The following is a 22,071-nucleotide window of genomic DNA, read 5'->3' on the forward strand; positions in this document are numbered from 1 at the left end:
GGTCGGTGAAATGCTTGACTTAGTGATATTCGTTCCTGGCGAGGTTGCTTCGCCCCTACTAGATGTGCTACGTTATCAATTATTTAGTTTTGTTTTGTTTGAATATTTAACATATTCTAATTTAATCGGTTTTGATTATCAAACAGAACCCAAATGACATATCCACAACTCTACACGCGGCCAGATGGGGCCATTCCACAATCCGACAAATAGTAATGGAGATCCTAAACTACATTAAATCTACCCATAAAAGGAAATAAAATTATTAATGTTTAAAACCACGTGAAATAATTCAATAAAAAAACAAGAGTGATGAGATGCACTTTCATGGAAAGAACCTCAACTTCATCTCCTAGGAAAAAGCAAACTCACTATATAAACCAATTTCACGATCACTTACTCAAAACTCAGTTTAGTGACAGTTGAAAGTTAGTTGATCACTTCTTTTTTCCTCTGATTATGGAAATGTTTGGAGAAAGTAGTTCATCTTTGTCTAATGATGATTCCAATCTTTTGGAGTCAATCCAAGATTATCTTCTTGCAGATGATTTTGAAACCCTAACAAATACTTCACTGCATACTTTTCTTGAAGATGATTTTGAAACCCTAACAAATTCCTCACTGCAGACTTTTCTTGAAGATTTTGAAACCCTAACAAATTCTTCACTAAATACTTCATTACTTGATGATTCAATTTCTTTTAAACTTGAAGATTTGCTCCAGAATATTGAGGAGACACCAATATTTCCACCTAATGATCATCTTCTTCAAGAAGCAGTCACCGGAGAAAAAAACACTCCGTCCGTAAAGATCGAGGAAACTACAATATTGCCACGTAATGATCGTCGTCTTCAAGAAACAGTCACCGGGGAAAAAAGCGTGCAGTCCGTGGGTTTGAAATATAAAGGTGTAAGGAGGAGGCCGTGGGGGACATACGCGGCGGAGATTAGAGATCCGAAGAGATATGGAGCTAGAATTTGGCTGGGTACTTACATGACACCGGAAGATGCAGCTTTGGCTTATGACAGAGCAGCTTTTAAAATGCGTGGTTCAAAAGCTAAGCTGAATTTTCCTCATTTAATTGGCTCAACTGATTATGAGCCGATTAGAGTTACTAACAAGCGTATCTCACCGGAACAATCTTCTTCATCGTCGAGTTCGTCGTCTTCGTTGGATCCGCTGCAGGATGATGATTCTCCAAGGTCCAACAAGAAAATAAAAACAGTTAATTTAATAGCTAATGCTGTAAAGAAATGTTTACCAGTTTACTCAAATCATCAATTACTAATTTAGCAGATTCAACTCTAATTTTGGCTCTCACTTATCGCTGAACTAAGTGTATGTGTGAAAAAAATAAAAAAGATTTAAGATTTATTAAAGTACAAAAAAGTTCCTTAAATTATTTAGAAAAAGCAAATAATTCTTTTAAATGTTTTTTTGGTTATTTAGACCCTCAATATTTTTAAATGCATAAAAACTTGTGCTTAAAAAATCAACGAAATAATTAAAATTATGAAGGGCTAAGTGTCCAAAAAATTAATTAAAAAGGCTTAGTTCTTTTTTCAAAAATTTAAAAATTTATTTGCAATGTTTAATAACAATGAGAGTCTAAGTGGTAAAAATACAAAAAATGATTATATAGTCTTTCTGTATAACTTGATAGGTTTTTTTTATACCTTTGGACAAAAATCATTTAAGGTCAAATTTATGATTTTCAAAAACACATCTTAAATTTGGCGTTTTAACTTATTTTGCCCTCTCAAATGAGACGACAAAAAACAATTAAAGCATTAAATTCAGATTAAAACTGAGGTGGCAAAATATTATTGGACAATTGAGAACCAAGCCAAAATGTAAAATTCATGTTGTATTTTTAAAAATTATAATTTTGACCTTAATTGATTTTTTGTAAGTTTATTATATTGATTCCACGCCTCTTTTCCAACCTACACGATGTAACAAAAACGACTTACTAAAGAGTATTTATCATGTAATAGACACTAGAGGTATCCAAACTATTCTGATACCGAACTTTGTTTTTTTTTTTCATTTTGGTTATTAAACTTCAAAATTATTTCATTAGAGGTTTCTGATACGCGTAAATTGTATAGCGTCTTTTCGAGTATTTTGTTAGCAATTTTTTTCATATTTGAGGATTTTATGCTTGAAAAGGTGTTTATCTTGTAGGTTTTATCAATTGGATTGAAGCGGAGCGTTGTGAAGCAAGGATTGAAGTCAAAGTCGCAAAAGAGCAAGAACTGAAGCTCCTGTCGGCCGATGTTAAAGTCGCAAAAGAGCAAGAACTGAAGATCATGTCGGTCATAGCAATCCTGTCGGCCGATAAGAATAGGAGGGCGGCAGGATGGCTCACAGTGAAGCCATCCTGCCGGACATGAAGGATCTTCCCGGCCGGCAGAAATGTGCAGTGAGATAAAATTTCAAATTTCTAATTTTTTTTAGATTTGGATTCAAAATGACTTTCCGACTTGCATTAAGACTCCAATATTTTTTCCTATATAAAGACTACTTCAAGACTATGTAAAAATTATCTAATTTTTCATTGTTTTTTTAGTTTTACAAACAATTTAAGTTTTAGTTAATCTCTTTTATTAGTTCTTAAGAGTTATTTTCAAAGATTTGAACATTTTAAACTTTAATTCGAAGGCGTGTGTGTTCATGATATTTTCATATTTTTATTCAAGTATTTTTATTTCAATCTCTTGTTTTAATTATATTTATTATTATTAATTGCATAGTTAATTTAAATATATCTAATTAAATTTTTTGACTTGAAATATTGTAAGTAGTATGGATGCTAGATTTAAATTTTAAAACTGATTTTATATTTTTCTTTGTTAATGCAATCTTTCATTATTGAAAGTACGTAATGCTTGTGATTACTTGATCAACAATCACCCGAACTTAGAATAAATTGTGAAGAGGAACTTAAGCAATTTAATCGGAAGAGGTAATCAAGGCATATTTATAAAGCATGAGTCTGGCCACCATATTTACGTTATAGGTCTATATAGATAACTATATCGATAACGCGTTAATTATAATATTAATTACTTCATATTGTTCTGTAATCATTAAAATAATGATAATTTGGAGTAATTAATATATAATTAATAGGCTAGCAATAAGATAGAAATATTGAATTAGTATCTTCTATCTATCATCCATTACATATAACAACTAAAATTGATTGATATGAGTTAGAGTTGTAAGATATGGATAATCCATAAGAAAACAATATGCTGAGTTATTTGTTATTATTGTTATTTTTTTAATTTATTATTTTCTATTTTTGTTAGTCTTAATTAAAATTACATATAAACCATATTTTTGTTAGTTCAAATAATTTTTAATTAATTATTTTGGTGATAATTCAATTGTCTTAGGATCGATTTTTTCTTATCACTTAATTACTTGTTTATTTGACGTCGTACACTTGCGATTTTGTGTATCTGTTTCTAGGTCAAAAAAGATGACATGGTAGCCAAATTTTGTAACCGAATTGAAAAAAATGAAAAGTTTGGTAGATAAATTGAAAAAAATTTAAAGCTTAGCAATTAAAATAAAAAAAATCAAAATTCAGTCACCAAATTAAAATATAGCGATAGTTTCGATACTATCAGTGTCTATTACCCAGTATTTATCCCATGCAATAGTTGTGGCACGTTATATTTGTAACAAGCCAATAATTATTTACGATATAAAATTTTCAGTTATTATTTATTTTTTTAATCATTAAAAAATCCACATAGCTAACGGCATAATACATAATTAGTTTGTTAAACGAAAAACATGGCACAACAGTTGTATTGATATTATCAAAAAAAGTTCTATTAATATCGTAAAAATATAGTTTAAATTTACACCAATACTTTTTGTTGTTCTTATTCAAATGTTATCCAAGTAGGTGTCACTCGATGTTTAAATAATGTTTGGCTTTTTATTTTTTAGTAATTATTAAAAATATTTATTGTGATATATATTAAAAATAATTATATAATATTATTTAATAGTATCTATAAAATGTTGCATTTAATATTAGTTACAGGGGTAAAACTATAGAGATGTTTTTCATGGTAAAATGGATGTTATTTAAAGATAACAATGTCAAGAAAAATTGGGATGAAAACTAAAATTAAAAGATGATAAAGATTTACATAATGAAATTATTGGAATATATGTATATAATTAGGGGTGTGCGTCGGTCGGTTCGGTTCGGTTCGGTTTATATTTTGAAGAAACCGTCGGTTTTTAAGTACTTATATTTTGAAACCAAATTACAATCTTTTTATAGTAAAACCGAAAAAAATGACTACCGCAATTTTTCGGTCGGTTCGGTTCGGGTTCGGTTTTGTCATTCGGTTTGGGCCTTCTATTGGGCCAAGGCCAGGGCCTTTAAATTTAACAAAAATAAAACCAATTTTACTATTAAGACTACAAAAAATGAACTGATCTATTACTATTTGGATACAATAAATAATACATACATCCCTTTCCAAAATTGCAAAAAATTTACAAAATTACAATTCAACAATTAACATATTACAGAACCACAAATTTACAGTTCAGCAATTACCATATTACAGCAATAAATGTTCATAGATGCAAAAAATATGAACTTCAAAGTTCAGATAGCACCGGATCTCGCCAAAATGCAATCCGTAAGCTGATTGTAATTCATCAAGCAGCTCAGCTGTGTGCAGGAGCAGGAGAAGCAAGTAATTAAACAGACTATGAACCATAAAAATTAAAAAATTAAACACTAAGCCTACTAAATACTAGTTAATAGTTAAAAAATTAATAAAAAACAGGGGCTCAGAAATATGCTTATCGTTTCATTTGTAATGCGAACTAAAACATGGTGGCTCAAAAATGTGCCGTTTCATCACATCAATAAAGAAGGCATTACAAAATCTGATAGTGGTGGAAGTTTCATCATTGCCCAAAACTAAAAGTTTGAAAATATTACTTAAACAATTTGAAAGTAAAACTTAAAAGTTGAAACCAGAAATTTCAAAACAGGTCAATAACTTTGAAACAAGACATTTCAAATGAGGTCTTTAAAAGTCTAAATCAGTCATGAATCAGAAAGCAAGTTAAAACTGTAAATTGAAACAAGGAATTTCATTACAGAGCAGTCAACACCAAAAATGAAAGTTTGAAACCAGGAATTTCAAAAAAGATCAAACTCAGAATAAAACACTTAAGTTTAATCAATATCATAGACATTATAGAAAAACTAAAATAAACTATTTTGAAAGAGTTAAAAGAGTTAGAAAATCATACTTTTAGTTTTGCTTCCCACCACCTATTTAGGAAAAGTTCAGATTCAGAAGGGACTAGCAATGAGTCAAGGACTGATGCTTTTCAGAAGGGTCACAGCAACAGGATCCATCAAATGGATATAAGCTTCACAGCTTTTCAGAGCATCAAAGAATCATAGCTTCTGATTTCAAAAGAGGCAAGGGACATTGGAACAGATCAGTTCCTTCAGTTTGGCTTCCACCATATTAAAGCTCCAAACTACACATGATGAACATGTGTTCCAAAAGCAAAAAGATTGATCATAGCATACTTTGGTTCAGAAAGCAGGAGGGCCAACATTTGGCAACTCTGGAAAGCCAAAAGAAAAAGAAAAGGAAGTTCAGAATTAAACAGATAATGATTAATGGCAAACATGAAATAAAAATAGATTGAAGCACATAACCTTGCTCAAATATCTCAAGCTCTTCGATTGACTCTTCTATAACCAGAGGGGTTTTACTTGCTTGTCTAAGCCAGTCCTCGGTACAGATGAGTGCCTCCACCAATTTAGGAGTCAGGGAACTCCTGAAGCAATCAAGAACTCTCCCACCAGCACTGAATGCAGACTCAGACGCCACGGTGGAAATGGGAACAGCAAGTATATCGCGGGCAAGTCGAGAGAGAACTGGAAAGCGTGATGAGTTATGCTTCCACCAATTTAGAACCTCAAGATCATCATCATCCTCAATCAAATCCTCACTTAGATAAACATCTAACTCACTCCTTCGAGCACTTGAGGTTCCCATTTCCCTCCTGTGCTGCTTGAATCGTGCTTTCATTACTGAAGGATGTTTATTCTTTCTTGCACCAGGGACAGAGGCCAAGTTCAATCCCTTTTCAGGTTGTGACAAGGGAGTCTCAGAGCTTAACTCAGTGACAGAAATATTGCTCCCACCAGATTCATACAAAGTTTTGTATTCATTAAACAACAAGTTAAGCTCATCAACAACAGACTTGTACAACACAGCACCATTGACATTCCCAAACATAATACAGAGAGAGTATTCCATGCCCTCTAACTTAGCTGAAGGATCAAACACATAGGCAAAAAAAATTAACTTGTTCATTTTATCAGGATCACCCTAATGTTTGTCAAACTTCAGTTTCATTTTCCCACCCAAATTGTTCACATCAAAATCCTCACTTAACATCATATCAGACAATACAACATTTAAATCACAGATTTCTTGAAAATGCATGTCTGAAGTAACATACAAAGAACCAAATATTCGCAAGGTGACATAATAAAAGTGTGAAAGACAGTCTGCAAACTTCCTAACCACCTCCCAAGTTAGGGAATCAGGAACACTCCCACCCAAATCACTCTTAAAAGAAGATTCATCCTCGTCATATTTTTCAAATGCTTTCTCATATAAACAGGCAGTTGAAAGCATTAAAAATGTTGAATTCCAGCGAGTAGGTACATCAAGACATAATCCCTTTTTAGTTTCTACTCCTACAAACTCAACAGCTTCCTTAAATTTTTTAAGTCTAGCAGGACTATTCCTTATGTACCTCACACAATCTCTAACCTTTTTAACAGACTCATTAACATCTTTTAAACCATCACTAACAACTAAATTCAAAATATGAGCAATACAACGCATATGCAAATATTTTCCTTTAGTTACAGCAGTTCCCCAAGACAACATCTTTTTCTTAAACACAGAAACAGCAACATCATTACTACTGGCATTGTCCATGGTAATAGAAAAAACATTCTTTACACCCCATTCAACAACACAATTTTCCAAACATTTAGCAATATATTCACCCCTATGACCACTAACAGGCATAAAAGCAATTATACGCTTATGCAATTTCCAAGCATCATCAATCCAGTAACAAGTGACACACATGTAGTTTATTCTTTGAATGCTAGTCCAAGTGTCAGTTGTAATACTAACCCTTTGACTGTGATCTTTTAAGAAAGTTTTAAGTTTTATCTTCTCATCAGCATAAAGTTTAAACACATCTCTAGTTACAGTCCATCTTGAAGGTATTTTAAACCTAGGACATGCTGTACTCATCAACTTTCTGAACCCTATGCCTTCTACAAACCTAAGGGGCAACTCATCAACAATGATCATGTAAGCTAAGGCCTCCCTAATAGCATCTTGACAAAATTTCCAAGCCCCTATGTTTACTTTATCACCAACATCATCAAGAGCATTACAATTAACAGTTTGCAAAGTTAATAAGGTCTGCCTGGTTTGTTTACTCTGAGGGTTTTTCAAACAAGCAAGCATATGTGCCCTTAGGGTTGAGGTCCCATTAATTTTACTATGACACTGGTACACTTTGGCACAATACAAACATTTAGCAGAAACTACCCTACCATCATCATCAAAAATATTTTCAAAATGGTCCCAAACAGCTGACCTTCCAACAATGGGCTTCCTTTTTTTTGTATTAGGCTCAACTACATTCTCTTGTTGAGCCTGTGTTGAACCCTCAATATTACCCACAGCAGCAGCACCATCAACAGGAGCAATAGGACTGGGAGCTATATTGCTCTCAGTCCCAATTCGCTCAACTATTGGAATCTGCACAAGGAACATCAAGCCACAACAAGTTAGTATCCATTTCAGAAACACAGAAACAATGAACCAAAAAAAAATCACAAAGACAGTCTGATCAATCAAGTTACCTGTGAATTGGTTTCCATCTGCCAACAAAGGGACTTAGGCTTCCACTTTTATAAAAACCAGAGAATCACAGATAAAACCAGAGAATCACAGATACACAAGCAGATCACAGGCTTCCACCAAAAATGGTAAACATGTACAGAGAAAAATGAAATTGTCAAATACTGACTAATAGATCATCACAGAAAATCAACATAATCAAAAGAGAAAACGAATTTTAAAAGATACTACCTTTGATCAATGGCACAAATCAACAGATTCAGGCTTCCACCCCTTCAATGTCTCCACATATGTCAAAAGAGAAACATAAACAGAATTGTCAAAGACCATGAAATCAACCACCAAACTCAAAAAAATAACAACACTAAGAACAGAGACAAAGTAGGTAGTACCTTGGGTCACAAATACCTCAGAAACTGAAGCTTTGCTCCAACAAATCCATCATATCAAGTTCAAAACATGCGTATAATCAAATAAGAACAGAAATAAGTGAATAATACAGAAGAACCATAGATCTGTAACTCAAATCGTATATAATAAGTTATAGATCTGGAAAATTGGAAAACCTCACCATTTGTGAACAATCAGTTCCTTTTTTTCCTGAATCATCATTAACAAATCGTTAATAAGATTCTCAAACTCATAGATGACAGAGGCAGAGCAACGAAGAGTCCAAGAGCCACAAATAAAGATTATAAAATGGCTTAAACAGACATAATTAAGTGGTGAAAGATGAGAATCAATCGAGAAGCCATTGATTTAGAGCAGTTATCACTAAACAAAAGAGAGATGAGAGTAATTTTAGGGTTTGGTTGGGTGCTGTGTGAGTAATTTAGGGTTCAGTTCATCAGAGAGGATGAGAGAGGCGAGAGAATTAGAGGGAGTGAAAAGTGAGAATGTGAGAAGAGAGTGATTTTAGGGTTAGGGTTTTTTTAGAGGGAGTTTATATATGAGGGCAAAACTCACCGTTTTGCTAGGAGAAAACACACGCGTGCCCAAGGTCTGGAACCTTCTGCACGCGTGCCAGGGCGTGGGATAAAACGACATCGTTTTATCTCTTCGGTTACTTCGGTCGGTTCCAGACCCTAACCGAACCGAATGTCGTTTAACCGAAATTCTTCCCCTCCCCATCCAAACCGCACCGTTTCACCGAAATTACCGAACCAAAGAGTCTGATTCGGTCTGGTTCGGTTCGGTTTTTTCGGTTGATACGGTTTTTGCACAGCCCTATATATAATTACATATATTATAGTGAAAATGGTAAACGACTATTTTTATTGTAGTGAAAATGGTCGGCAACTAACACCTCATATAGATTTTTAGTCTTGTATATTTTTAGTTCGATTTTCAGCTTGAATTCGGAGATCTCTAAGATCCGCAAACCAATGTTTTAAAACCCGGACCGGTGACAGAACCGGTATGTCTAGCGGTTCAAGGTTCAACCGGTTCAACCGTTGGTTCAATCGTTGGTTCAACCGTTTAAATAAAAAAATAAAAATATTTATATAAATTATAATATATGTGCAAAAAAAAATATACTAAATAAATAAACAAATTATATGACTTTTTGGATTTGGATCATATTTTATATACAAAAACAAACATACTTAAATCTCCATAATAAGCCCAGCCCAATAAATAATCTTTTGCTCCAACCTTAACCTAACTAGTAACTGCTACCATTTCTTTTTTTCAAAATCCTAACATTCCAGCCGTCACTATGGCATTGTCATCTCTTTTCTTAACAATCAAAACTAAAACTTTTACCTAAACCAAAATCAAAGCTTTGTAGTTATGTCAAATCTTCTTGATAAAACTTAATACATAGCTTTATGTATAAACTAAAAAGTAAGCGTCAGACTATATTTTTTTAAACCAAAAGCTATCATCTGAAATCGTCATTTTTGTTTTGATTTACTCTTTACAATGAACCGGCCGGGTTTTAAGGTTTTTCCGGTTCAACGGGTTGCCGGTTTCAGCGGGTTTTTCCGGTTCAAACCGGTTAAACCGGAAATCCGGGTATTGATGAGTAATGGGACCGGACTGCCTTCCGGTTCCCGATCTAACCGGTTGAACCGGCCGGTCCGGTCCGGGTTTGAAATCATTGCCGCAAACAACTCTAAAAATACAACATCTTTTCTTTTCTATTTTCAAACTTTATAAATAAATCAGCTATTTTTAAGGCGGCTTTGTATTATTTTTCTTTGCATTCTCATTTTTTTTATTATGATGTTTTTAAATGTTTTTTTTTTATAATTGGGGAGGGAGAGCGCTGGTGGAAGAATTTAAACTCACGACCTAACAATTTGTTATATAACGCTTGTATCTTTTCAACCGCAATTTTATTGGTGACGTCTTTAAATGTTTAGACTGCTTTATTTTTCAGATTATTTTCTGTTTGCAAGAATTTTTTTATTGCCTGTCTCATTTTGTGGTTGTGTTTTATAATCAATCATTTATCTAAAATAAAAAATTATAAATAAAACTCAATTCCAACTAATTTGTATATAGCTTAGGTTATTTTTCATTTTATTTGATAATTATTTGAAAATTATGTTGTAAATTGTATAAATTAATTATTTTTATTCGGTTAACATATGTTAATCTGAAATGTTCGAAGTAGATATTGCAGAGGCTCCGGGTGAAATTAAGTAGCAGAAGGAAGGCTCCTGGAAGCTTGTTGAGTCGAAAATCGATCATGAAAAATACCATTAATCACAATCACATGCTTTTAGGTAAATCAATATTTTATTGAAAATTCAAATTCCAAAATAACTGTGTCAAATAAAGTGTATATATAGTTAGATCTTCATTTACCCATTTTGACTAAACTAGGAAACAAGAAAGACTCATAAAATCTGATGATTTCAATAAATAATATATACTCGATATACCCATTTGGACTGACAGGTGTTTAATTATCAACAATATAGTTGCTGTAGCTGATGAAATATACCACATGTCCCTAGTTTTTGTAGAGACGGTTAAAACCGCCCCTAAAGGCAATTAAAACCGTCTCTACAGGTCAGATTTGCTGTAGTGTGATCAGTGTGTATTCGGTCTGTTTTATGATATATTCGATTCTATTTGTTTTATTTATGTATCGATTAGAATTCGAATATTGTTGCTAGCTACCACGCTTTAACTCAATAAATTAATAAAGACGTCATAAATTTATAAAAAAAAATTGTCCATCTTAAGGAAAATTAATTTTAGTTTCGTAAATACAAAAAAAGTGGAAGAGTATTCAGCAAAAAACAAAATTGTGTTGCTTAGAAGACGTTAAGTGATCAAAAATATTACGTGAAAATGACAAAAAAAATGATATTTTTCATTTTTTATTTATTTTATTTTTTCAATAAACAGGTTCTAATGTATTCAAATTTGTATCTAGTCATTTTACAAATTTAATTATATGGACTATTTTGTGTATGTGGCGGGTTAGGTGGGCTTTTAGATTTGATCTTACAAATGTTTGATTTTTCCGTCCTAAAAAAAACTGAATTTTTAAATAAATTTAGAATACAAAGAGTAGATGAAAAATAAAAATAAAAATAATATATAAATAAATAAAGTTTTAAAAAAATAGATTTGGCCGTGGAAGCAACAAACAAAAAGGAACTTATTAAACCTGAGAAACTAAAATAGTGAAGGACAAGTTATGGGTCCAATTAGTTGCAATTAATTGATTTAATCCATCTTTATATATATCCACATGCTCTATAACAAATAAGAAAAAATTATCCATGAATTTTAAACGACAAAACTCATCGATCTGTAAGTAAGTACACCCTAGCCACATTATCAGATTTAAAATATTTGATATAATTCCAAAAGAACCCAACATTATTGCAGTTAAACAATTAGGAATCATTTAAGTTGTTTAATTAGTTAGGTGAGGTGTAATTTGGTGATAATGGAGAAGAATAGGTGAGGTGTAATTTGTTTCTATCTTCTTTTATTAAATTAGAGGGAATTATTCATAAAAAAATAGAGGGAATTATATACAATTAGCTTCTTTTTTTAATATCCCATGTGACACATGAAATATTTTATTATTGAATTAAGAATATAAAGGAGGTGACATACGCAAAATTGTTTAATCAGAAAAGGAAATCAGAATTGCACTATGTTCATAATTTTATCCATAACTTTTTACGATAGTTCAATTATATTTCCAAAACGCGTTAAAATAACTATAAAAATATTAAAAATAAATATGTTGAAATTGGCATATATTTTATTTTTTCTACTGAGGTAAAGGAGAGAAATACAAAAGATAGTAGAGACCGGAAAACTTGGCGCAATATATAGAATAGTAAGTACTAGAGAAATTTAAGAAAAACACTCCATTTTTAACAATATTTGTAATTATTACCTCAAGCCGGAAAAGTTGAGAAAAATACTTCCCCTTTTCAGCGTGTTTATATTTCTACTCTAACATTTATTTTAATTATTCATTTACCTTTTTTAATTAAAACAAATACTCTATATCTGTGTAAACTAAACAAAATACTCCCTCTGTGTTCGTATGTCCAAGCTTAAATCCCCAAGCGGCGTCCGTTCCACCAATCAACGCTTATCTCAACAATAACAAAATAGTTGTTATTATTACTCGAAGACGACGACGTTGTAGATTTCGATGGCAAAAATAGCGTCGGCCTTAGAATGTTGTTAGTATCCTTCGATGCCGCCGTCACGGGGCTGACCTCCATTGAAAATAATCAAGGTTAATTTGGAAGCGAGAACTGAGTTGGGGCCGATTTTATTGAATTGATGAGTTCAATGAACGAGTTGAATACGAAACAAGTTTTATGATTTTGGATTTTCTTCTTTTTCTAAGTTTGAGCAAATGAAATTGTTGAAGTATGTGATATTTAAACTTTCGGTTGTGGTTGGCAGATTGTTGCTAATTGTTTTGTGTTTCTGTTTCTGATTTCAAAATCTTTCTTTATGCTGTTATCTTATCTTTTTTACTCAAAAAAATGAAAAAAAATATAGTTTCAGATTTAAACTGTTCAATTGTCGAGATCCATTGTTGGTGTTAATTTTTGTTGACTGATGACAAAAATTATCTATTTGGATTGTCATGTCTCTGATCTTTTGTATTGTTGTCATTTTATAGTGAACCTATGACCATTGCAAAGAAATGTGAAATTTTTAATTGTCATTTTGATATGTATGTTAGCGTTTTTCTTTGAAAATTGTCAAGGTTAGTGTGGTTTGATTTGAGGTTATTCATTCATTCTTTTTCTGTTCTTTGTTAAATGTAAGATAACTTGCTTTTTTCTTTTTGTGCCATTTTATGGAGCATGTTAATGTTTCTGTGTAGGACCCTTTGCATATGAGGGTATTAAAGATGTTCTAACATATTGTATGCTATTTTACTGGTTAGGGCAACAATTGATGCCATAATAATACAAATGAGTGCCATGCGGATTAGAATGACCATTGCTAATAGCCTAATACTAATGCCAGTTGAGAATATAATGATTTTGTATTAATATTGGTATCTCACATGAAATATTGTTTTTTACTCATTAGTGCAACTTAGCTTTAGGTAATTCTCTTATGGAAGTAAATTTCACATTCGTAACAACTTATAAATATTTTGGCTAATTATGTATTATATTATGAGCCGTAAAGTGATAAATAATTAGATTGTGATAATAATATGATGAATCCATGATACTATTATGATTAGATTATGATAATAATATGATAATAATATGATAATATTATGATAGATCCATGATACTATTATGATAAAGTACATACAATAGTTTTTCATACTAAAATTATGATAAGATTATTATCACGAAAAGGTTATGCTAAAGTTATGATAAGGTTGTGATAATATTATGATAATGTTATTTAATTCTGCATAAATTACATAAGATAAGTTATACACAAAATTATAATAAAGTTATGATAATAATATGATAATATTAATTAAATTACGCTAATAATATGATAAAGTTATGATAATATTATGATTAAGTGATAATAAAATACATAAAATAATTTTTTATAATAAGATTATGATATTATTATGATAAAATTATTATCATAGAAAAACTATGATAATGTTGTGATAATATTATTATATTGTTCTAAAAATGTCCAATTATGCATAAATTATGTAGAAAAATATGATAAGCTATGATAATATAATGATAAAATTATTGATAATAATAATATGATAATAATATGATAATGTTATGATAGTGTTAAGTAATTAATAAACTGGACTTATATAAATAATTCATAAAAAAGCTATCAATATGATATGAAATGGCTGTGATAATATTACGATAAGTTTATGATAATACTATGATAATTCTATGATAATACTATGATAAACCTATGATAATATTATTTAATTCTCCATAAATTATATAAAAAAAAAGAAATGATAAGGTTATGATAATATCATTATAAAATTATGACAAAATTATGATAATTTTATGATACATTTATGATAATATAATATAAAATAATTTATGCAAAAATTATGATAAGACTATTGATAATATTACGATAAGATCATGATAACACTATGATTATATTATGATAAGAATATGATAATATTATGATAAGGCTATGATAATATTATGATAAGACTATGATAATATTATTTTAACACTATGATTATATCATGATAAGAATATGATAATATTATGATAAGGCTATGATAATATTATGATAAGGCTATGATAATATTATGATAATATTATGATAAGAATATGATAATATTATGATAATATTATGATAAAGTTATGATAATATTATGATAAGACTATGATAATATTATTTTAAAGCTATGAAAATGTTATTTAATTCTGCATAAATTATATAAAAATATATGATAAGGTTATGATAAAATCATGATAACGTTAAGATAATATTATGATATAGTTTTGGCAAAGGTTATGATAATATTACAATAAGGCTCTGATAATATTGATAGTATTATGATAAGACTATGTTAATATTATTATAAGGTTATGATAATAATATGAGAAGACTATGATAATATAGACTCTGATAATATTGTTATAGGGCTTGGATAATATTTTATAAAGTTATGATAATAATATGACAAGTGTATGATAATATTGTGATAAGGCTATGATAATATAATAAGATCGTTATGATAATTTTATGATATGATTATGATAAGGTTATGAAAAAATACGTAAATAATTTTACATTATACAATTATGATAATATTATGATAAATTTACGATACAATTATGATAATGTGTCTTCGTCCTTGATATTATGTAGGTTTATGATAATATTATTGATGATATTATAACACTGTTATGAAAATATTATCGAGTTTTGCATAAATTACGTAAAATATTTTATGTAAAAATTAAGAGAAAAATTATGCAAAACATTATGACAAGATAATAAAAAAAATATAATTATATAATATAAATAATAAAGTAATAATTTATTAATATCATAATATATAATTAATAATTAATATATGTCTGTTATAAGTATATTTTATCAAATTTTAATTATTTTATTCAGTTCTTGTAAATTTTTAAATTTATTATCAATATAATAAAATATTAAGTAGCACATAATTTTATATTAATAGAAATATTTTATATTTTAATTAAAAAAATTACTTATAATTAATTTATAAAGGAAAAAAAGAAATGGAAAAACTAAATACTTGAACAAATAAAAAAGAAGTGTCAACAGGTAAAAAGAAATTGCCAACATATAATTTAAAAAAAAAAACAACAAAAGAAATATGAATAAAAAAAGTGGTCTGCATGTGGATGGTTGGAGAGAGAGAGATATGAGGGGTCAAATTATGCGTGTGGCAGTGAAAGAAAGAGAGATATGAGGGGTCAGATCATGCGTGTGGCAGTCAGAGTAAAATTACAATTAGTCCAATGCGCAGAGTAAAAATAGAAAAAAGCTAAAATCGTGATGTATTTCTTACAACTTCTCCGCGTTGAGGTAAATTATATAAATATTATCTTATTTTAGGTAAATATGTAATCTTCTCTAAGTACTATAAACATGAGATTTTTGAGTTTCAAAAAAAAAAAGTACTACAAACATGTTAAAAAATTAATAAATAAAAATATTTTTAAGATTGTCTTTTATATGTTCTAAAATTACACAAGCGGATATAATTAATTTTGTTTTAAAAAAATTAAAACTAAATTGTTATTATAATTTAAATCAAATTTATATGAGATCAACACATAAATTAAAATTAAATCATCAAATATATATAAAAATAAATTTCAAAAATAAATTTAAAATGATAATTAGATATATATTTTTTTGAATTATAAAATTAATGGATCAAATTGTCATAATTTTTTTAAAATATATATTAATCATGTTGATTAAGGAATATGTAAAATACTTTTATCTAATTATTATGATCCAATAAATTTAGATCTGCATTATTATTATTTCTGTAAATTTCAAATCCCATCCCCTTGTTTTCTTTAAATAAAATTCATCTTTATTAGGAAGTTTCAATTTATAAAATATTAAAATTAAGAAAAATAGTGATTTACTAAAATTAAAGAGAAAAATATTTTTTTTAATTAAGAAAAAAGAATATTTTGAATTTAAACTCATAAATTAATAATAATTAATCCCTCCCGTCCATAATATTTGAGATATTTAAAGAATTTGTGCCTACGAGACTTTGAAAATTTTAATTTTGTATCTGTTTAAAATTACTATTGATTTAGTGTTTGGATCCACATAATTTGCAATTTAAAATTGCGGATTGCTCTTAATTACGCTGACTGCGTAATTAAGGGCAATCCGCAATTCTAGATAGCGGATTGCCACTCTCCCCAATGATTGTGGAGATAGTTTTATATCTTCCCAATTATTGGGGAGATATTAATACAATGATAGGACAATTCATTGTCCAATTATAGTACACAATTTTTAAAAATTATATTTCTTACGTCAGTTAATTTGTAATCTCGTATTTTAAAATAAAAACTAATAAATATTATTTTTATACTCTTTCTTCCAAGTGTCTCAGGCTTCATAGTTTTTGGTATGCCGTTTTTTGACTCGATGTATGAACAGACGGCGTATACTACTCCCTTGTAGAGCCGTCAGAGTTCTGACAGGCTATGCCACCACCATCTCAGACATAGTCGCATTTGAAAAATTATTTTAATCCATATATTTATCACTTTAAAATATCAAGAGAGCATTAATTGCTATTACTTCATATTTTCTTCCTATTAATTTATTACTAAAAGAATACAATTAATAAATAATTATAAATAATAATTATAAATATAAATAAGTTTCGATGCAGGGTTAACTTAATAAAAATGTTTACAAATTATGATATATTAATGTGTTAAAATCAAATGCGACAAATATTATAAAACGGAGGGAGTAATCACAAGCGCATATAAAATGGTTAGACCTAAAGTTACTTTATCAGATTTTTTTTATTACACCAATTTTTTTCTATGTGAATTATTTGCATTATTAAATTCTAATGATTCACGTTATAGCGATTTATTCTAACTCTTTAAACGTGGCATCGCACATTTCAATATTTTAATTTTTGATATTGTGTAGCATGTCTTCGTTCTATAATGTCTTTACATATTTTTTAGCTTTATTGTCTGTGAAAAAATGCAAAAGCAATATTTTGAAAATGAGATTAAGAGAAGGTTAAGGTTTAATAGCTCTTACTATATTGAATCAATTATTGATGTAGGATCCGCATACTCTTTTATTGAAATTAAAAAAATAAATTTTTTAATTTAAAAAGAAAAAGCTATCATTAGTGACACAATCCATTAAAATTAAATTCTCCTTAGCTTTCATCGTGGATGCCCTAATTATGGAGATGACTTTTATTCATTATTTAATTTGAATTGGAAGACGGAAATTAAAATAAGTCCACGTGAGAAAATGAAAGATTGGAAAAGAAAAAGGACCTTAGCCAACAGAAATAATGCAACTTCAAAGAACCAATCTTATTCAAGAAAACGACTACAATCACACAGCACAGTCTACAATCTAATTACTCAAGACACCAAATTTCGATACATAAACCGGACATGTTGGGAGGAAAAAATACCTTAGTAAACTTTTTTTTCTTCTTATCATGAACAATGTTTGAACAAATTAGTACCTCGTTGTCAAATGATGATTCTTCCACTCTTTTGGATCAATCCTAGTATCTCCTTGAAGATGATTATGGAACCCCAAAAAATTCTTTACTTGAAAATGATTTTAAAATCCTAAAAAAAATACTCTTTTTTTTGTCAAAAGATAGTAATATTAATAGATTAACATATTACATCCTACGGTCGAAGTACATTATAGATCAAAATAATAAAAAAAAAATGAAACCTATATCGATCTATAAAAAGAAACGAAACAAAAATACAAATTTAAAAATACAAATTTAACAGGTGACTAAAACAGGATGAATTCCAGTGTAAGAATTTCCTGTCACCAATCATACTCCATAATTTCTATTAACCACTTGTTCCGCTGCTAAGATACTTCGAACGATAAAAAAAACCTTGAATCTTCAAGAACGTGAAGCTGAACCTTGAATAAACGCTCAAAAATCTTGAACGAATCAAGGATCTATAAAAACCACGAACAAATCACACAAAAACACACCAAAACTCCAAATAACAGAGCAATTTATTCAAACAAACAACAAAACATTGAAAAAAACGAGTTAAGTGACGATGACATCCGGCTAAAAGCCGAAGATCACCGTCCCCTGCGCTCGAAATCGAAGAAATTGCACTTTCTCTCTCTAGAAATGTTTTCTCTCTCTAGATAAGGTACACCGCTTCACGGCTTCTTATACTTAAATTGACAATTAACATAAATTCTAAAAAAAAAAAACCTTCAGTAAATGCTTTACTTGATGATTCAACTTCTTCTAATCTTGATGATTTGCTGGAAACTTTAGTCTAAAAGTAGTCAATATTATTTTAAAAATTTAAAAATATTTTTGAATTTAATAAGAAAAAAGGTATAAAAAATTCTCATAATTTTTACAAGAGTGCCCATAAATCCTTAAACTAATTCGAACATAATTAAATTTTCGTTGTTTAAAAATATAATAATCAAACTCTTATGTACATCAGCGTTGTAAACAACAGTTAATTGTTAGGCCATATAAAAATGCCAAATCTTTCAAAAAAATTCCACAAAAGTCCCGACTTTTCAATTTCGTCGATTTTGGCTAGAAATCGATTATTTAGTTTCAATTGTGTTCAACACTCAATTGACATTCAATTTTGCTGATATGGCGCCTACCTGGCGTGTCACACAATCTGCCACCGTGGCAATTATCAGATTAAAGTACAAATAAATTCTAAAATGTTTTTAAAAAACTATTTACACCCTCTAATTTTAAATTATTTCAACTTAACTTTTATAATATTTACTAATTTTATATTTATAAATTTATTAATATATTTTCACCCTCTTCTTCATTTATTTTATTTTTAAAAAATAAAATTATATATTAAAACTAATGAAAATACCATTCCGTCTAAAAAAATGTCCCGACCTTTTTTTCCGATCCATCACAGTCGCCAGAATTTATTTTTCAACCAAACTAATTTAAAAAATTTAAAAAAAAATTAATTTTTTTTTAAAACAGAGGAGCCGTTGCTCCTCCTCCATTTCTGAGGAGCAGCAGCTCCTCAGGCGAGGAGCTGCTGCTCCTCGTCGGAGGAGCAAATCTGCTCCGGCGACTGTGATAGATCGATCAGAAAAAAATGGGACGGTCGGAAAACGGGAGAGGCGGCCGAAAACGGTGCCGGTGGTATTTAATTTGGTAAAAAAAAATTAAGTATAAAATTGGTAATTTTTTTAAACATTAAAAACTTAAATGCACTTTTAACCTGATAATTGTCACGGTGACAGATTGTGTGACACGCCACGTAGGCGCCATATCAGCAAAATTGAATGTCAACTGAGTGTTGGACACAATTGAAACCAAATAATCGATTTCTGGTCAAAATCGATGAAATTGAAAGGTCATGATTTTTGTGGAATTTTTGTGAAAGGTTTGGCGTTTTTACAGCATTTGGCCTAATTGTTAATATGTCTCTCATGACCTTAGAAAAAAAAATTAAAAATAATCTAATTATTTGAAATATTTACAGATTTTATATATATTTATGAATTTTAACACTTTTTCACCTCCTTATTCCTTTAAATACCAGTAATTAAATAATATTTTAAAAGAAAAAAAAGGACATCCGACGAGCGGAATATTTTTCCTCACATATTCAGTGCCACTTCACCTAATTATTAGTGTTTATTCATCTTCCCCGCTTCTCTTCGACAAGCGGAATTGTTTTCTTTGTCTACTGCACTTCTCTCCTCCTTCCGCACCTCTATAGCCACCATCTCCACATTCAGCTGCAGCCACCTTTACCCGCCACTAGACGCCAGAGATCCTCTGTAATCGTTTGATACGAACCAGATGAAGCTCTTCGTCTGGTTCGTCTCAGATGAAGCTATGAGTCTCTGGCGGCCAGTGGCGGGTAAGGGTGGTAGCCGGCAGCGGAGTAGGGTCGGCCGTTCGCCGAAAGTCGTTTTTTTTTTCTCTTTTTAAATATTGTTTTATTAAAAAAAATATCAATTAGGATCCTAATAAAGTTTCTATCCATGAAGAATTAACTTGAGAGAGATTGAATTTTAAGATTATTTTTGAACTTTTTTCTCTTAAATTCGATTGTACTAGTTGTCACATTATAAGCAAATTAACGGAGGGCTTTATTTGTATAATTTTAAAAATTTAGAGGGTTTAATTGTTCTGTTTTAAAAATAAAGGAGTTTAATGTGGCCAAAATTAGTTTAAGGAGTCTTATAAGAACTATAACAAAAATATATTTTTTACCTTTTTATAATTTCGTCCAACTTAAAAAGTTAGTTAACAGTAAAAGCAGGTAATTGTTACTTTGTATTTATTTCAAAACGTGCAAAAATCTGAATATGTAATGTTTGAATTAGATCTATTTCAGGTGAAAATAGTAGAAGTAAGGTTCCTGGAAGGTTGTTGAATGTGGATCGAAAATGGATCATGAAAAACACCATATATCACAATCACATGGTTTTAGGTAAATCAATATTTTATTGAAAATTCAAATTCCAAAATTACTGTCAAATAAAGTGTATATATAGATCTTCATTTTGACGAAATCAAGAAATGAGAAAGACTAAAATCTGATGTTTTCATTAAATAATATTTTTTATGATATTGGATGATGCTATTTGTTTTATCCTAGAAAAATTATTGCACACAACCGTTGCGCCATGTCATTCGTGCAACAAACCAATTGTACGTTAGCCATGTGGAAAATTGAATGATAAAAAAAATAAGTAATAATTAAAAGATTCCCTATCGCAAATGCTCATTGGCTTGATGTAAAAATGACGTGGCGCAACGGTTACATGGGATAAACACTCTTTATCCTATACCTCGATTAGGATTCAAATATTGTTGCTACCACACTCTAACTCAATATACAAAAGAAGCCAGCAATTAATGCACATCGGTTCACATGATAAAAAAATGGGTTATATATTTTTGTGTTTATCAAATTAAACGGTTACCGATTTATAAAATATCATAAAATATATATCGACCTATAATTTTTTATAAATAGATATTAAATTATAAACAGTTACCCAATTATAAAAAATAAAACAACGGGTGTTATGTAATTTAAAAAGAAAATTAAAAATGCAAAATAAAACTTGCACACAGCTAGTTTTATCATTGCATTCGCGTGCACTGATGGAGCGCACACCCATTGTCACTTGAAGTTGGTTGATTGAATTGTGAGCTTGTAACTAAGCTAATGAATAATTCAATATAAACTATATCAAGTGAAATTTCCAAACCAATGTGGGAATGCATAATTTCCTTTTCAAATTTATTTTTCAAAGTGTGACTTTTGAGCATCAATTCTCATTCACCCTTTGAACTATTTTGAGCATATAATATACGGTTTTGATCTACTCACGGTAGAGAATACAAAACCACCAAGATCCGATACTTTCGGATAGTAGGTCCATCTCAAAA

General features: G+C 29.8%; 1 protein-coding gene and 1 long non-coding RNA gene across 2 annotated transcripts; one reads left to right on the top strand and one right to left on the bottom strand.

The window, feature by feature from the left end:
• The first annotated feature begins 321 nt into the window (after positions 1–321).
• On the top strand, positions 322–1,308 carry LOC126653640 (ethylene-responsive transcription factor 13-like). Its single transcript, XM_050347576.2, has one exon. It carries the CDS (start codon positions 460–462, stop codon positions 1,291–1,293), a length of 834 nt encoding a protein of 277 aa, XP_050203533.1. The 5' UTR covers positions 322–459; the 3' UTR covers positions 1,294–1,308.
• Positions 1,309–7,721: 6,413 nt separating this feature from the next.
• LOC126688285 (uncharacterized) lies at positions 7,722–8,345 on the bottom strand. The gene is made up of 3 exons (XR_007644219.2): positions 8,202–8,345; positions 7,973–8,083; positions 7,722–7,868 (listed from the first exon to the last, which is right to left on the bottom strand). It is a non-coding gene; the product is annotated as an uncharacterized LOC126688285 (long non-coding RNA).
• Positions 8,346–22,071: the final 13,726 nt, after the last annotated feature.

This window comes from Mercurialis annua, linkage group LG6 (genome assembly GCF_937616625.2).
Source record: "Mercurialis annua linkage group LG6, ddMerAnnu1.2, whole genome shotgun sequence".
Classification (NCBI taxonomy): Eukaryota; Viridiplantae; Streptophyta; class Magnoliopsida; order Malpighiales; family Euphorbiaceae; genus Mercurialis; species Mercurialis annua.